We start from the raw sequence: 14,925 nt of genomic DNA, 5'->3' as shown, positions 1-14,925 counted from the left end.
GTTCACCCAGTAACATTTGGTGACCTGCCTACAGGTTGGAGGAGGGGAGCCCTTCTCTTGTGCTCAACGTCCAGCAGAAAGACCTCCCGTCCCCAATCACCCTTTAAACTAATTCTCCTCACCATGCCCCCCGAGGCCTGCCTGACTGGCCTGCCCCACCACTTACCTGGGTCTCCAGCATTGTTCCTTCCCAAGCATCCTGCAGTACCACCAATGGCCACCACCCCAGGTGGCCTTGAATTGGCCATCTCGGAGGCCGGGTGTCCATTCTCAAGGGTCTGGGAACAGCAGGCAGCATACTTCTTGATTGGATTTAAATTGTGTCAAGCTTCCCAGAAATGGTTGCGGTCAGGTAGCCACTGGCTTTTACAATTTTTATAAATGACTTGGATGAAGGGATTGAGGGGCTGGTTGTCAAATTTGCTGATGATAAACAGATAGGTAGGAAATTGAGTTTTAAAGAGGACTTAAAGAGACTAACAAAGGGACGTAGATGGGTAAAATGAGTGGACAATGATCTGGGAAATGGAGAATAAAGTGGACAAATGTGAAATTCTTCATCTTGGCAGGAAAAAGAAAAAGAAAACTTATAATCTAAATGGTGAGAGACTGCAGAGCTCTGAGGGGCAGAGGGATTTGGGTGTCTTCACGAAAAGCTTGTATACAAGTACAGCAAGTAATTAGGAAAGCTAAGGAGTACGGTGCAGGAATAGCAGAGGGGGCAGAGAATTGAGTGGGAGTCACAAAATGGTTTTTATGGGGGGTATATCTCCATCATATTCTCCTCCCTGGGACTGCAGTTTCCACGTCTGCACTGGCAGTGGGTGCGTGTGTGTGTGTTCCATTTCCACGGGAGGTTCCCATGCGCTCTCCATTTCTTCAAATTTAAAGAGCGCTGTCTGGCCAAATCAACAATGCAAGTGACACAAGGAAGCTATCAATGTTCAGCTACTGATTTGCACTTTGAACTATCTTACTTTAAGGCAGTTGTTGAAGCTAACTTATGAAGGAAACATCTATTGTCAGAACCATATTTTCTGGCATGACCTGCAAGATGTCATTTTCCAGTCATACCCTGTGAAGTGAGTGTGCAAGGTTACTAAGTGATAGCAAAGTTGGGCATGAAATATTGATTCCATATTTAGAGGAATTTCTGTGTTTTACAAGCAACAGGAATCTTTAAACATAGTACTTCACTGAAAGCCAACTTCTCGTAAATTTATGAAATTGTTCTTCAGACAAACTGCAGAGAAAATGAGAATTATTTTTTCACATCTCCAAAAGATTTGTAAATAAGGCCTTAGGTGTGAATTTAGAGCCAAATGCAGATCTTTTAAAGAGTATTTACCTGTAAGAACTGGATATGTTTCTCTAAGGTACTGGATTCCTCTTGTAAAATGAATCTGTAGAAGATATACACAGCTTTAAAACTTAAGAGAATTCCTAAACATGGGAGCTAAAATAATCCGATTCTTACTGAAAGATACAGTATAAAGTGACCAAATTCTTTTGGATGAGCTAAATCTATCTTAATACATCTCAAATTTTCATAGTTTTTACTAATCTTTGTTAGTGTTACAAGCAGGCTTACATTAACACTGCAATGAAGTTACTGTGAAAATCCCCTAGTCGCCACACTCCGCCGCCTGTTCAAGTACACTGGGGAAAATTCAGAATGTCCAATTCACCTAACAAACACGCCTTTCATGACTATTTAGGAAAGGTTCAATAATAAATATTGCTGATTAATCTGAGCCACTGCGAACTTGAGTTATTAGATGTCATTGACTGACAATCAGAACTTCAACAACAGAAATATAACAGCACACACATGTTTTACTTGATTTTTTTCCCTCATTATCATATATTATAGAACTTGCAGAGCCTGGCTATATGGACCCTTCCACCATTGATACTTGGGCCTTGACCAAAAATGGGATCACCAAATAACAGGAAAATTAAACTTGTGCGTTCTTAGACAAGAAAGGCTGAAAACTATGTTACTGTGCATAGCATCTCCGCATATTTGAGTAAACATGTTCAAATGATATGACTTATCTTCAGATTACCCTGCTCAGACAATATGCAACAAACTCAAATATTATTTTTCCCCTAAAGGCCCATTTTGTGAAATCATCATGGCTGCAGAGATCAACTAATAGGAACACCTCTGTGCACAGGTGTAAAGTAATTAAAACTGAATGTAACCAGATATACAGGAAGTGAGAGCATCTAGAAGGAATTCTACATTGTGCCAGATCTACAGCAAAACACTGGCGGCTTGTGGCTGGGGATAGGCCAGACTAAATCAAAACAGTTCTTGATTTGAACATTCTGCACTGACCGACACACAACAAATACTCCATGACTAAGCTTATGTTAATGCATCTTTTACGATCCTATTTCTCTGCACATTCTGTAGATATGGAGAAACATTTTAGACAACCAGTGATCTTTGATACAACTTGCAGTTGTAATTTTACTGGTCAGGGTTTTGCAGTGATTGGTTGGCATCAGTGGTCAATAGCAGTGGCCCGGCTTCAAGTCCCAATCCAGAGATCTGTGTATGTAACCTAAGCTGGCAAGTCAGCACAGTACTGCTGGTGTACTGAACTGTTAAAGCTTTCAGATGAGGTATTAAAGTGAATCTCCATCTGTCCTTTCAGATGCACATGAAGATGTCATGGGACTATTCGAAGGGGAGGAGGGTAGTTCTCCTATTGTCTTGACCGGTATTCATCCCTCATTCAATACATCCACAAACAAATATATTATTATCTCATTCCTCCTTGTGAGACTTTGCGATGTATAAATTGACTGATCCCTACATTACAACATTGACAATGCTGCATTGACTGTAAAGTGCCTTGGAATATCCTAAAGATGTGAGTGTTTCTATAGAATTAGTATTTATTTCTTACTTGCATTGTAATATATTTTAACATACCTGTCTAATAGACTTCTGTAATACACTAGGTGATCCCAGAATGATGCATGGATTTGGTGGGTGTTGCTGCGAGCAGCTTGGAATAACTTTCGCTTTAGGTTTTCCGCTACAGTTGTGACTTTCAACCCCACACCACAATGCAAGTTCAAAGCACCCCCCAGTCCACCCATGAAGAGAGCCGCCACCAGAGGTTATGCCGGGATTTTTTAAACATTCATTCAAGGGATATGGGATTCACTGGCTAGGCCAGCATTTATTGTGCATCACTAATTTCCCTTGATAAGGTGGTAGCGAGCTGCCTTCTTGAGCACCTGAGTCCATGTGGGTTGGCAAAGGAATTCTCAGTGATTAGCACTGCTGCCTCACAGCACCAGGGACCCAGGTTCGATTCCGACCTCGGGTGACTGTCTGTGTTGAGTTTGCATGTTCTCCAAGTGTCTGCGTGGGTTTCCTCCGGGTGCTCTGGTTTCCTCCCACAATGCAAAGATCAGCAGGTTAGGTGGATTGACCAGGTTAAATTGCCCCTAAGGGTCAAAGGTTAGATGGGGTTATGGGGATAGGGCAGGGGATTGGGCCTAGGTGGGGTGCTCTTTCGAATGGTCAGTGCAGACTCGATGTGTCAAATGGCCTCCTTCTGAACTGTAGGGATTCTACGAAGTGAGGATTACTCAAGAATGCAGGTGATCTGGAGAGTCCGGTTAATGGTGGATATAAAAATATCTAGGGGTAATATAATTAGCCAGCCAGTACTGATGCAGGGACCAAGAGTTGAATAGCTGTTGCTGGCGCAAATTCACAAGCAAAGATATCCAACTATTGGGAACCCAGTGTTTACAGTGCAATAACATTTTCAGACATTACTTAATTCAGTGTGATCTGACCAGAAAATCATGCGGTGAAACCTCCAGAAATAATAAGAGCACCCTACCTAGGCCCACTCCCCCACCCTATCTCCGTAACCCAAGTTAACCCAAATTGGACACTCGGGGGCAATTTAGCATGGTCAATCCACCTAACCTGCATATCTTTAGACTGTGGGAAGAAACCTGGAGCACCTGAGGAAACCCACGCAGACATGGGCAGAATATGCAAACTTCACGCAGACAGTCACTCAAGGTCTGAATCGAACCCGGGTCCCTGTAAGGCAACAATGCTAAGCACAATGCCACCCCAAAGCCAGTGACAAGGGTGGGATAAGAACCCACGCATTCAGGGAACAGTAGATTAGCAGTCCACATGTGTTGCATTAGTGATTGAACCTGCAGAAAATTCAGTGGAAATAATTTCAACTGGAGGATGAGGTGATGTGGGTGTGTAATAATAATAATGATAATAATCTTTATTGTCACAAGTAGGCTTACATTAACACGGCAATGATGTTACTGTGAAAAGTCCCTTGGCAACTCAAATTATTCTGTCACATAAATTAAGTTGCCTCCATTCAATATCATAGTTTATATGGAAATAATGCGCAAGTTCATGCATAGAATCCCTACAGTGCAGAAGGAGGCTATTCGGCCCATCGAATATGCCCTGATTCTTCGAATGAGCACTCTATCCCCATAACCTAACCCGCACATCCCTGGACACTAAGGGGCAATTTATCATGTTCAATCCACCTAACCCCACACCTTTGGACTGTTGGAGGAAACCGGAGCACCTGGAGGAAACCCACGTAGATAGTCACCCAAGGCCAGAACTGAATCCATGTCCCTGGCACTGTGAGGCAGCAATGCTAACCATTGTGCCACTCTGCCACCGAGTGTTTAATTGTTATTCAAATCAGTCAGAACTTTTGCCTTGATTGATTTTTTTTTTCTAATAATGAGGATTATTTGTAAGACCAATTAAGAGGCTAAAACCATTCTGACTAGGATTTTCTATTCATGGAGAGTTTTTCCTAAATAACTGAATTGTATTCTTATATTTAGGTACAATATAGAAACATAATTGTAATATATGAGGTTTGCAAACTTGGTACACATGCTTAATGTACAATTTTTGCATTGCCACCCTATTTCCCTTGGTTCTGCTCACAATAGGTCATACAATTTTCTGTTTTACAAAGAGAGCTGTGCATTTTAAAATATTTAACTGATGTGTAGGTACGATCACTCATCACCCCTGTGCTTACTAACCTACAACGAGTTTAACAAAGCGTCGGTTTGAAAATTCTCACTCCTGTACTCTAACCCATCCAAGATTTCAACTCTATCTTTGTAGCCACCTACTTCCCTTCAACCCATAGAACTCTGGTTTAGCTCACTGGGCTAAATCGCTGGCTTTTAAAGCAGACCAAGGCAGGCCAGCAGCACGGTTCAATTCCCGTACCAGCCTCCCCGAACAGGTGCCGGAATGTGGCGACTAGGGGCTTTTCATAGTAACTTCATTGAAGCCTACTCGTGACAATAAGCGATTTTCATTTCTTTCTTTTGTTGGGAAGTATGTTTCCCGGGTGTTGATTTGCTGGAACCTGTTTTGATATATGTTTGTAATAAAATACATTTTTTAAAAAAAGAAACATAGACAGAAAAACTGGACCAAGATAGTAAACACTGGAGCACTGGAACAGCAGCAGGCTTTTTCACTTTGTCCACTTGGCATACTTCTTAACAAGATTATCGAGAATGGTTGGTAGAAGAATGCAATGGGCACTCCTATGTACCCTCAAAGACAAAGGCGGCGCCTGGGCACAACAATAATATTAAATAATCTGGCTATTTAAAAAGAAATAATGGGGATTATGTCAGTGCTCTTTTCCATTTTAACCCTTCTCACATTGTTTAATGCACACCCAGCTGCCCGTCTTGTTTATCCTGGAAAGGTTAGACTGTGAATAATTGTGCTGCAATACTCTCTGATACTTGCATTTTGTGAAATGTCTGTGAGTAGGTGTGGAAGCAGAGGACGAAGAACAACCAACAATAAGCAATTTAAAACTATCGGGCTGGATTCTCCACCATCAGGATGCTCTGTTTTGCGGGCAGCCCGGGGGATTCCTGACGGCGTGGGGCTGCCCCACAATGGGAAACCCCATTGACCAACTGGCGAAACGGAGCATCCCGTCGGCGTGCTGAACCAGAAATCTGCCGCGGCCAGACGGAGAATCCAGCACATCGTGTCTGATTTCAAATGGACAACGGATTTAATCATAAACAAAAACAGAAAATGATGGAAATATTTAGCAGTTCAGGCAGCATTTGTGGAGAAACAGTTTACATTTCTGGTTCATGACCTTACGATAGAACTGGAACATGTTGGGAATGTGGTTATTCAAGAACAGGAGAAGGGCAGGAACAAAAGCGAAAATGTGTCATCGGGTGGGTGACAGGAGTGATTAAATGTCAAAAGGGATGATAGCGCCACGCAAAAGGAGACAAGTATAGAAACGAAAACTGGGGATAGAAGTGTAAATGGGAACAGCAGAATCATGATCAACAGTTACTGTGAGGAAGAATGGAGGGCTGTGATTATGATATGAAGTTGTTGAACTCAGTGCTGAGTCTGAAAAAGCTGCAAAGTGCCTAATCAAAAGATGAGGTGCTGTTCCTCAAGTTTACCTTCAGCTTCACTGGAAGAGTGTAGCTGGCCTGTTATTTTAATTCTCTGCTGCACTCTGACCTCCGCCTCCTTTTACAATCCAACAGCAGTTTCTTTGTTGCTAAAACAGGATTTTTTTGCCCTGAATTCCCTTTAGAGTCTGGCACTTTAATTTACTGTTAGCATTCCTTTGGCGAGGCTGGGAAGCTCAGTGCGATCCAGGTGGCAGCTATGACACTTGGCAACAGCCTATATAATGAATTAAAGGATAGCAGTCGGGTTTCTCCTATGAACTACAAAACACTCCAAACCAAACTCTCAGGCCAGTGGGAAACAGCAGTGGTTCCTGATGGCGATAGGAACGACCCCGATGTGCCATTCTATGGCGCTTCGGGTTTTCAGTACCATTCAATGGCACATTGCTGGACATGAGAAAGGCAGGTCCTAGTCTCTCTGTCAGGTCCCACTCTTCAGAGACTGGGTCATCCATTTTAAAGGACAAACCAATCTCAGAATGCTGCTGCAGCCTCCCCCGGATCGCAGGCAAGGCCACCGCCCCCCCAAGTCCCCTGCTCAGCTCTCCTCCCCAGTCCCCCCTCACCCCCAGTTCCCTTGTTCAGCTACCCAAGTCCCCCCCTTCAGCACCCCCTATGCCCCCAGTCACTCTTTCAGCACCCCCTCACACCCCACCCCAGTCTCCTTCTTAACCTCACCCCTCACAACCCTCTCCTGTCCCCCCTAATTTACCTCCCCTTCAGTCCCGCCTTTTGGCAGTGCCAACTTAGCACTTTGTACAAGGAACAAAAGAACAAGGAACAGTAAAGCACAGGAATAGGCCCTTCGGCCTCCAAGCCTGCGCCGATCGTGTTTGCTATCTAGATCAACCGCCTGTATCCTTCTATACCCTGGTTTTTCATGTGTCTATCTAGACAAGTCTTAAAGGTCGCTAATGTATCTGCCTCAGCCACCTCACTTGGCAGTGCGTGCCGGCCAAGTAATCCGAGGATTGGAAAGGACCCCAGTAACCTCCCTACAATTGCCTCCAGCGTGCTGAGGGGGTGGTTCTTCATGGGTGGTGGGGGTCAGTGGGGGCTTGTGCTGAGCTGAAGTGGCTCAGGTCGAGGGTCTTTCCTGGGATGGGGGGTTGTTTGGTTGCTCTTCCCATCTGCAGCCTTTAAGCCCTTTAAACATTCTGCCAGTATTTCAAAAATACAGTTCTGTGATAATAAAGTAAAAGTAGATCCATCTGTAACCCTAAACCCTTTAAATTGCCTGTGAGCATGCCAAGTTCAAAGATCTGTGAGATGAAGATATTCCCTTTAATGTGTAAACCTTTGAAGTGTTTTTTTTACAGTCAATGTCATTGCCCTTTAAAATATTGAAGCCTGTTTGTATGTCTAGAAGCCTAAAAGCTTTGAACTGCATTGTTTACATTAAATTTCACGGATGATTGACTTTGGCAAGCTTTCTGATTGGCAGGTCCAGGCAGTTTCAAAGGAAATATTAAGATTGGTTATTTATATAGATCTGCAGGGATCCATTAACCCAGGGGAGCAGATGTTTTTCTAACCGCAGTTTTTTTAAGACGCTGTCTCTTTATTCTCAAGGTCTTTGTTCTCAAGAGCTTCCAAGTTCTGAGAACAAAGAGACAGCCTCTTAAAAAAAACTTATAGGCCCTGAAAATTATTTTTTGTGGACACAAGGGCAAGACAGACCAACCGGCATAGTGGCACAGTGGTTAACACTGCTGCTTCACAGCTTCAGGGACCTGGATTCAATTCCAGTGTTGGGTCACTGTCTGTGCGGCATTTGCACTTTCTCCGTGTGTCTGCGTGGGTTTCCTTCAGGTGCTTCGGTTTCCTCCCACAGTCCAAATATGTGCAGGTTAGGTGGATTGGCCATCCTAAATTGCCCCTTAGTGTCCAAAAGGTTAGGTATGGTTACTGGGTTATGGAATAAGGTGACGGGATGGGCCTAAGTAGGGTGTTGTTTCAAATGGCCAGTGCAAACCCGATGGGCCAAATGGCCTCCTTCTGCACTGTAGGGATGCTATTTCATTCTAGCCAATGGCATTGTATTTCTTTCAATTTTGCAGAGTCAGGAAGAGCAGAATTCCCTTCCTGCCCACCCCCCAAAAAGCACACCAGCCTGCAACAGCTCCAGAGGCACTTCCGTATTTCCAAAAGGCTGTCCTATTGTTGGCTCAGTTTAGAAGATTGGTGATTTCCCATGTCCTCAGCAAGCATCCTGGAGTACCCATACAGTGCTCACAGCTTGACGGCTGCATGTCAATGGGGTCCAACAGCTAGACTAGTTCAAACCATTCACTGATGAATGGTGAGTAGCATGGTCTTCATTCGGGCCAGATGCAGACCCCAGCAACGAGCCTGTACTTGCAAAACTCAAAAACACAGTGCTCAATATTAGATGTGATTTTGTGATTGGACAACATTTATTACATCCTCAGTGTGCTAAGAATACGCTATCAAAAAACGTAAGATTGTCAGTCTAGCTTGCAGTGTGACGCATTTTCTTTTAATGGAAGCTACATGTATTTGTACACAGGCCCCTGTTCTGTGCAGACAGAAAAAACATAGTTTCTTTTCAGCTAAACAAAATGAGTGATGACCATTCCTCAGGCTAGTGCCTTGACTGATCAGAGTCAAACTGCCTGGTTTAAATTTCAATCATGCTTGGCAATTAACTGCCAGTCACTATCAATTGGTGCATTCTCATGGCAATGCCTCTACCAATCAAAGTCCACTTGCCAACCAATCAGCACTCTCTTCTCATACAGTAGGAAGTTGCTGTGTTCCCTTGCATTGACATCTGCCCTGCTGAGTGCAAGATGAAAAGCTCCAACAAAATGTCTCTTTTTTCAATAAATAGATTTAGTTTAATCTAAAATGAATCATTCAACACACTTTCCATGTTGTGACCAAATACTTTGATGATGCCACAACTAAGAACAGATGATGCCATAATAATGTGATAAAAATGAGTTCCCGACTGGATATCTATTTAGTGCTAATTTAAAATGGAAAATCACTTAACCATTTTATATCTGGTTAGATAGTCAGATATACAATACACTGTGTATTACTTGTAACATTAATATACTCAGAAAGGTTAAAAAATCAGCACTGCAGCTGAATTGACTGCAGTAATCTGATCATTTTCACACAAATATTATTTCAGTTCCACCGTTACAGAATTAATAAGAACATAAGAACTAGGAGCAGGAGTAGACCATCTGGCCCCTCGAGCCTGCTCCGCCATTCAATGAGATCATGGTTGATCTTTTGTGGACACAGCTCCACTTTCCAGCCCGAACACCATAACCCTTAATCCCTTTATTCTTCAAAAAGCTATCTATCTTTATCTTAAAAACATTTAATGAAGGAGCCTCTACTGCTTCACTGGGCAAGGAATTCCATAGATTCACAAGCCTTTGGGTGAAGAAGTTCCTCCTAAACTCAGTCCTAAATCTACTTCGCCTTATTTTGAGGCTACGCCCCCTAGTTCTGCTTTCACCCGCCAGTGGAAACAACCTGCCCGCATCTATCCTATCTATTCCCTTCATAATTTTATATGTTTCTATAAGATCCCTCCTCATCCTTCTAAATTCCAATGAGTACAGTCCCAGTCTACTCAACCTCTCCTCGTAATCCAAACCCTTCAGCTCTGGGATTAACCTAGTGAATCTCCTCTGCACACCCTTCAGTGCCAGTACGTCCTTTCTCAAGTAAGGAGACCAAAACTGAACACAATGCTCCAGGTGTGGCCTCACTAACACCTTATACAATAGCAGCATAACCGCCCTAGTCTTAAACTCCATCCCTCTAGCAATGAAGGACAAAATTCCATTCGCCTTCTTAATCACCTGTTGCACCTGTAAACCAACTTTTTGCGACTCATGCACTAGCACACCCAGGTCTCTCTGCACAGCAGCATGTTTTAATATTTTATCATTTAAATAATAATCCCTTTTGCTGTTATTCCTACCAAAATGGATAACCTCACATTTGTCAATATTGTATTCCATCTGCCAGACCCTAGCCCATTCACTTAGCCTATCCAAATCCCTCTGCAGACTTCCAGTATCCTCTGCACTTTTTGCTTTACCACTCATCTTAGTGTCATCTGCAAACTTGGACACATTTCCCTTGGTCCCCAACTCCAAATCATCAAATTCCTCCCTTTCTATTTGGGGATTCAGGTAGCGAGGGAATGGGCGAGGCTCCATAAGTGGAACTTAACGAAGCTGGTGAAGCAGGCCAGGGAGGATCTTAGGAGGTGGGATACACTGCACTTAACATTGGCGGGGATGGTCCAAGTGGTGAAAATGAATATTCTGCCGAGGTTCTTGTTTATTTTTCAAGCTCTCCCGATCTTTATTCCAAAGGTCTTTTTTCGGAAAGTGGACACAATCATCTCGGACTTTGGTGCCGAGGGTGGGGAGGACCCTGCTACAGAGGCAGAGGGGAGAATCATGGGTTTGAGCCAGGGGAGATGGATAATGTATACAGGAGGTGGAGGGAAGTGGGGTTGGTCAAGGTGAGGGATTTGTATTTAGAGGAATGGTTCGCCAGTCTGGAGGAGCTAAGGGAGAGGGTAGAGCTGCCGAGAGGGAGTGAGTTCAGGTATCTGCAGGTTAGGGACTTTGAGCGAAAGGTCTGGAGGGGGTTCCCTAGGTTTCCGGAATACATCCTGCTGGAGCAACTGCTGCTCCCTGATGTGGAGGGGGAGGGAAGAATTGGGGATATATACAAGTGGCTGGGGGAGTAGGGAGGTGAGCAGCTGGTGAAGATCAAGCAGAAATGGGAAGTGGAGTTGGGAGGAGAGATCAATTGGGGAGTATGGAGTGAGGCACTGCGAAGGGACCTCTTTTGTGCAAGGTTGAGCCTGGTACAGTTTAAGGTGGTGCACAGGGTGCATATGACTCGGACGAGAATGAGTGGGTTCTTTCAGAGGGTAGCAGATGAGTGTGAGAGGGGTGGGCGGGGGCCAGCGAATCATGCGCACATGTTTTGTGGTTGTGAAAAATTAGGAAGATTCCGGGCGGGAGTATTCAGGGTAGTGGAGGAGGAGGTGGACCTTTGGTGGCGATATTTGGGGTTTCAGAGAAGCCGGAGCACATGGAGAAGAGGAAGGTTGATGTCATGGCCTTTGCCTCTCTGATTGCACGGTGACAAATTTTGCTGGAGTGGCAGTCGGCATCGCCACTGGGGTAGCAGCATGGTTGGGTGACCTGTATGCCTTCCTGCGGTTGGAGAAGATAAAGTATGAGTTAAGGGGCTCAGTGGGGAGTTTGAGAAGAGGTGGGGGATGTTTGTGACTGGGTTTGAGGAGCTGTTCATCGCAGTGGGGTGGGGGGTGGGCGGTGGGGGGAGGGCAGTGGGGGGAGGTCAAGGGAGGGTGAAAAAGGGGGAAAATCTGTACAGTCTGTAGAGTTGATTGTTGGGAAGTATGTTTCCTGGGGTGTTTATTGGCTGTAACCTGCTTTGATACATGTTTGTATTAAAATTACATTAAAAAAAAAGAATTCCTCCCTTTCATAGATTCATAGACTTTATAGTGTCGAAGGAGGCCAAGGTGGCCATGCAGCCCATCGAGTCTGCACCGGCCCTTGGAAAGAGCACCCTACATAAGCCCATGCCTTCGCCCTATCCCCATAACCCAGTAACCCCACCTAATGTTTTGGACGCTAAGAGGAAATTTAGCATGGCCAATCCCTTTATTTATCTTTCTTACATTTTTTATCCAATTTAGGGGCAAATTAGCGTGGCCAATCCATCTGCCCTGCACATCATTGGGTTGTTGGGGTTAGGCCCACGCAGACACTGGGAGAAAGTGCAAATTCCACACAGGAAGTCACCCGATGTCGGAACCAAACCCAGGTCCCTGGTGCTGCGATGCAGTAGTGCTCACCACTGTGCCACCCTGACAGGGCATCTCAATTTCATCCACGTGAAATGATATTTCGAAACAGGGTGATTTAGCTAGACTCAGGTGAGATTTGTACATGAGACTTCTGCCTCAAGCAACAAGCCAATTGCAGTTGAAATTTCATTACAATCATTTTGAAATATTTCACTGTTGCTCAGCCACCCCAAGAGTATCAGTGAGTATGAGCATTTTACAATGGAACGCCTTCTTTCCCATACCTGCTCACCCATCTTCAGCACTATCACATTTCCCCTTCTGTCCCACATTCACACACTGGTAGCTGTAACAATGCAATATAATTTTGTTGCCAGTTCCCCCTCCAAGACATACAACATCCTGACTTGGAAATATATTGCCGTTCCTTCACCGTTGCTGGGTCAAGATATTGGGACTCCCTTTGTGGGGGTACCTAGTCCACACGGACTACATTGGTTCAAGAAGGTGATTCACCACCACTTTCTTAAGGGCAATTAAGGATGGGCAATAAAGGATGGCCTACCCAGCAATGCCCACATCCTGTGAAAATTGTTTTAAAACATTTAACTTTTATGCTATTAGTTTTAAATTCTGGATAATTTTCGCAATAAAACATGCATTTTAATTTCCTTGAGCTTTATAAAAAAGTAAACCCTTTCTTCCCCTTAATGATCTCCCTACCCCTTAAAATGGACACCATGTACTAAGAGTACAGGCAAGCTACCGGATTGCAAGCATCTACCCATGCTTCTTCATAGCTGGCTCTAGGGATCTTTGTGGGTGGTCTGAAAAAACTTATTAATCAAGGCCTCTGAATTGGGGCAGTAGAAGATTTCCTCATTCGAGCCCTTGTTTTAACAGCCTCAATTTGAGAGTTTGGGATAAGCTCACAGAAGAAAAAAATAGGGAGCACTTTTTAAAGAGAGAGCAGGTCTTCTTCCTTCCCTGGTGAAGGCAACGCCAAGCCTCTGCTTGGGGATCTTTTAAGCTTCCGTTACACATACACAACATCATCTGAAGTAATGCAGCTTTAACACAGGTTCCTATATATTGGGATTTCCCTGTTATCATTTTACAAACATGAAAAAACAACAAAGACCAACGTTTTCTCCACTCACAATGTGGCTTTTTGATAACACTTCAGTAAAAATTGAAGACTCAAAAAAAGGGCAAATGATACTCACTGTAAATGCGTCACAACCTCATCTATACTTCGAACATTAATCTTGTCTTTTATGGCTTCTATATTATCCTTGCAGTTGTAAAGAGGTGAAAGGCTAGAAAAGAAAGGGGTCAAAGTTAAGGACAATATTTTTCTAAAAATCTACATATATTTCCAGTAACTTCTCACAAGATCCTGGAATTATACAATTGAATGATCTTAACAGTTGCCTGAATCCAGTGTCTGTAAAACATTATTTCACTTGTTTGCTTTGTGGGGTCACTCCAATGTAATGCTCAGAGTGCGGACTGATCTGAGTTTTTTTGTCTCCTTTGGACCTATTTATACAAAGCCACATAATGGCAACTGATCTGCCAGTACGTCTGCTGTTCAGTTTTCCTTCGATTGCAGCTTCACCCAGGAATTCTGTAATACAGCCCTTAACCACAGTTTATGAAAATAAGGCAACATTAAATGACCCCAAATAAAAGCACCTCATATACATCACTGTAATCCCAGGGTGAGACATGAGGCTTATACGATATTAAAAACCCGCAGGGACATGTTGATCAATAGTACAGTAATAATTTGTCAGAAAAATAAAACTAAATTCCTACTTTTTCATCTGAATATAAAAGAAAAAAACAGGAAAATCAGATGAAACTGCTTCTGCACTCACATCACATCTCGTAACATATTTTCTTATATAACCTTCTGCAGAGGAAAAAAGGTTCACAGCCACTTCAATCAATGTAATTATAATTAGAGTATCATAAATTCACAGAATAGATGCAGTTGAAGAATGTCCTTCTCAAGGGCAAATAGGAATGAGCAATAAAAGCTGGCCAAGCAACGACACCTACATCCCAAGAATGAATTTTTAAAGAATCATCTTTCGAGATTAACAGTTCTATCATCCTGCCAGCACAGGAATCCAATATCCTAGCTTCAAATACCCTTCCTAATGACCGGTTTCAGCTTCTGACCACCCAATGTAAAAGAAATATGTTCTTTTGCCCTTCACAATCTGGAACCAGTCTCCACCTGCCCTACTGTCCACATCACAGAATCATAAATGTAAACATCAAAGGGGGTTACTTATCTGAGCAAATCAAATCAAAGGTACACACTCTAATCCTGTTTCCCCACATTCTAAAGTACTGTTTTGCATTTACTTTCTCTGCCTTGTTAATTATCCTCCATGCCTCCATAAAATCCAACTGAGATGTCTGTTTTTTTGCTGAATCAAGAGATTCCAAATCAAACACCAAGAATCAGCCACACTGTTCTTCTGGGCACACTTCTCGAGTGAGCTGTGATCTAGGGAGCATAATTGTAATGCAGTGCAACA

At 43.4% G+C, this 14,925-nt stretch overlaps 1 protein-coding gene across 6 annotated transcripts in view; it reads right to left on the bottom strand.

Annotated features, from left to right (window-relative positions):
• Window positions 1–14,925, bottom strand: part of ccdc24 (coiled-coil domain containing 24) — a 221,263-nt gene that overhangs the window by 102,649 nt on the left and 103,689 nt on the right. For all 6 annotated transcript variants that reach the window (XM_072510750.1, XM_072510752.1, XM_072510749.1 and 3 more), the window contains 2 exons: window positions 13,597–13,689; window positions 1,349–1,403 (listed from right to left, as the gene is read on the bottom strand). In XM_072510750.1, coding sequence (XP_072366851.1) covers window positions 1,349–1,403; window positions 13,597–13,689 — 148 coding nt within the window. The remainder of the gene's footprint in view (window positions 1–1,348; window positions 1,404–13,596; window positions 13,690–14,925) is intronic.

The sequence above is a fragment of the Scyliorhinus torazame genome, chromosome 7 (assembly GCF_047496885.1).
Source record: "Scyliorhinus torazame isolate Kashiwa2021f chromosome 7, sScyTor2.1, whole genome shotgun sequence".
Classification (NCBI taxonomy): Eukaryota; Metazoa; Chordata; class Chondrichthyes; order Carcharhiniformes; family Scyliorhinidae; genus Scyliorhinus; species Scyliorhinus torazame.
This window is presented reverse-complemented; position numbering and strand designations above follow the sequence as displayed.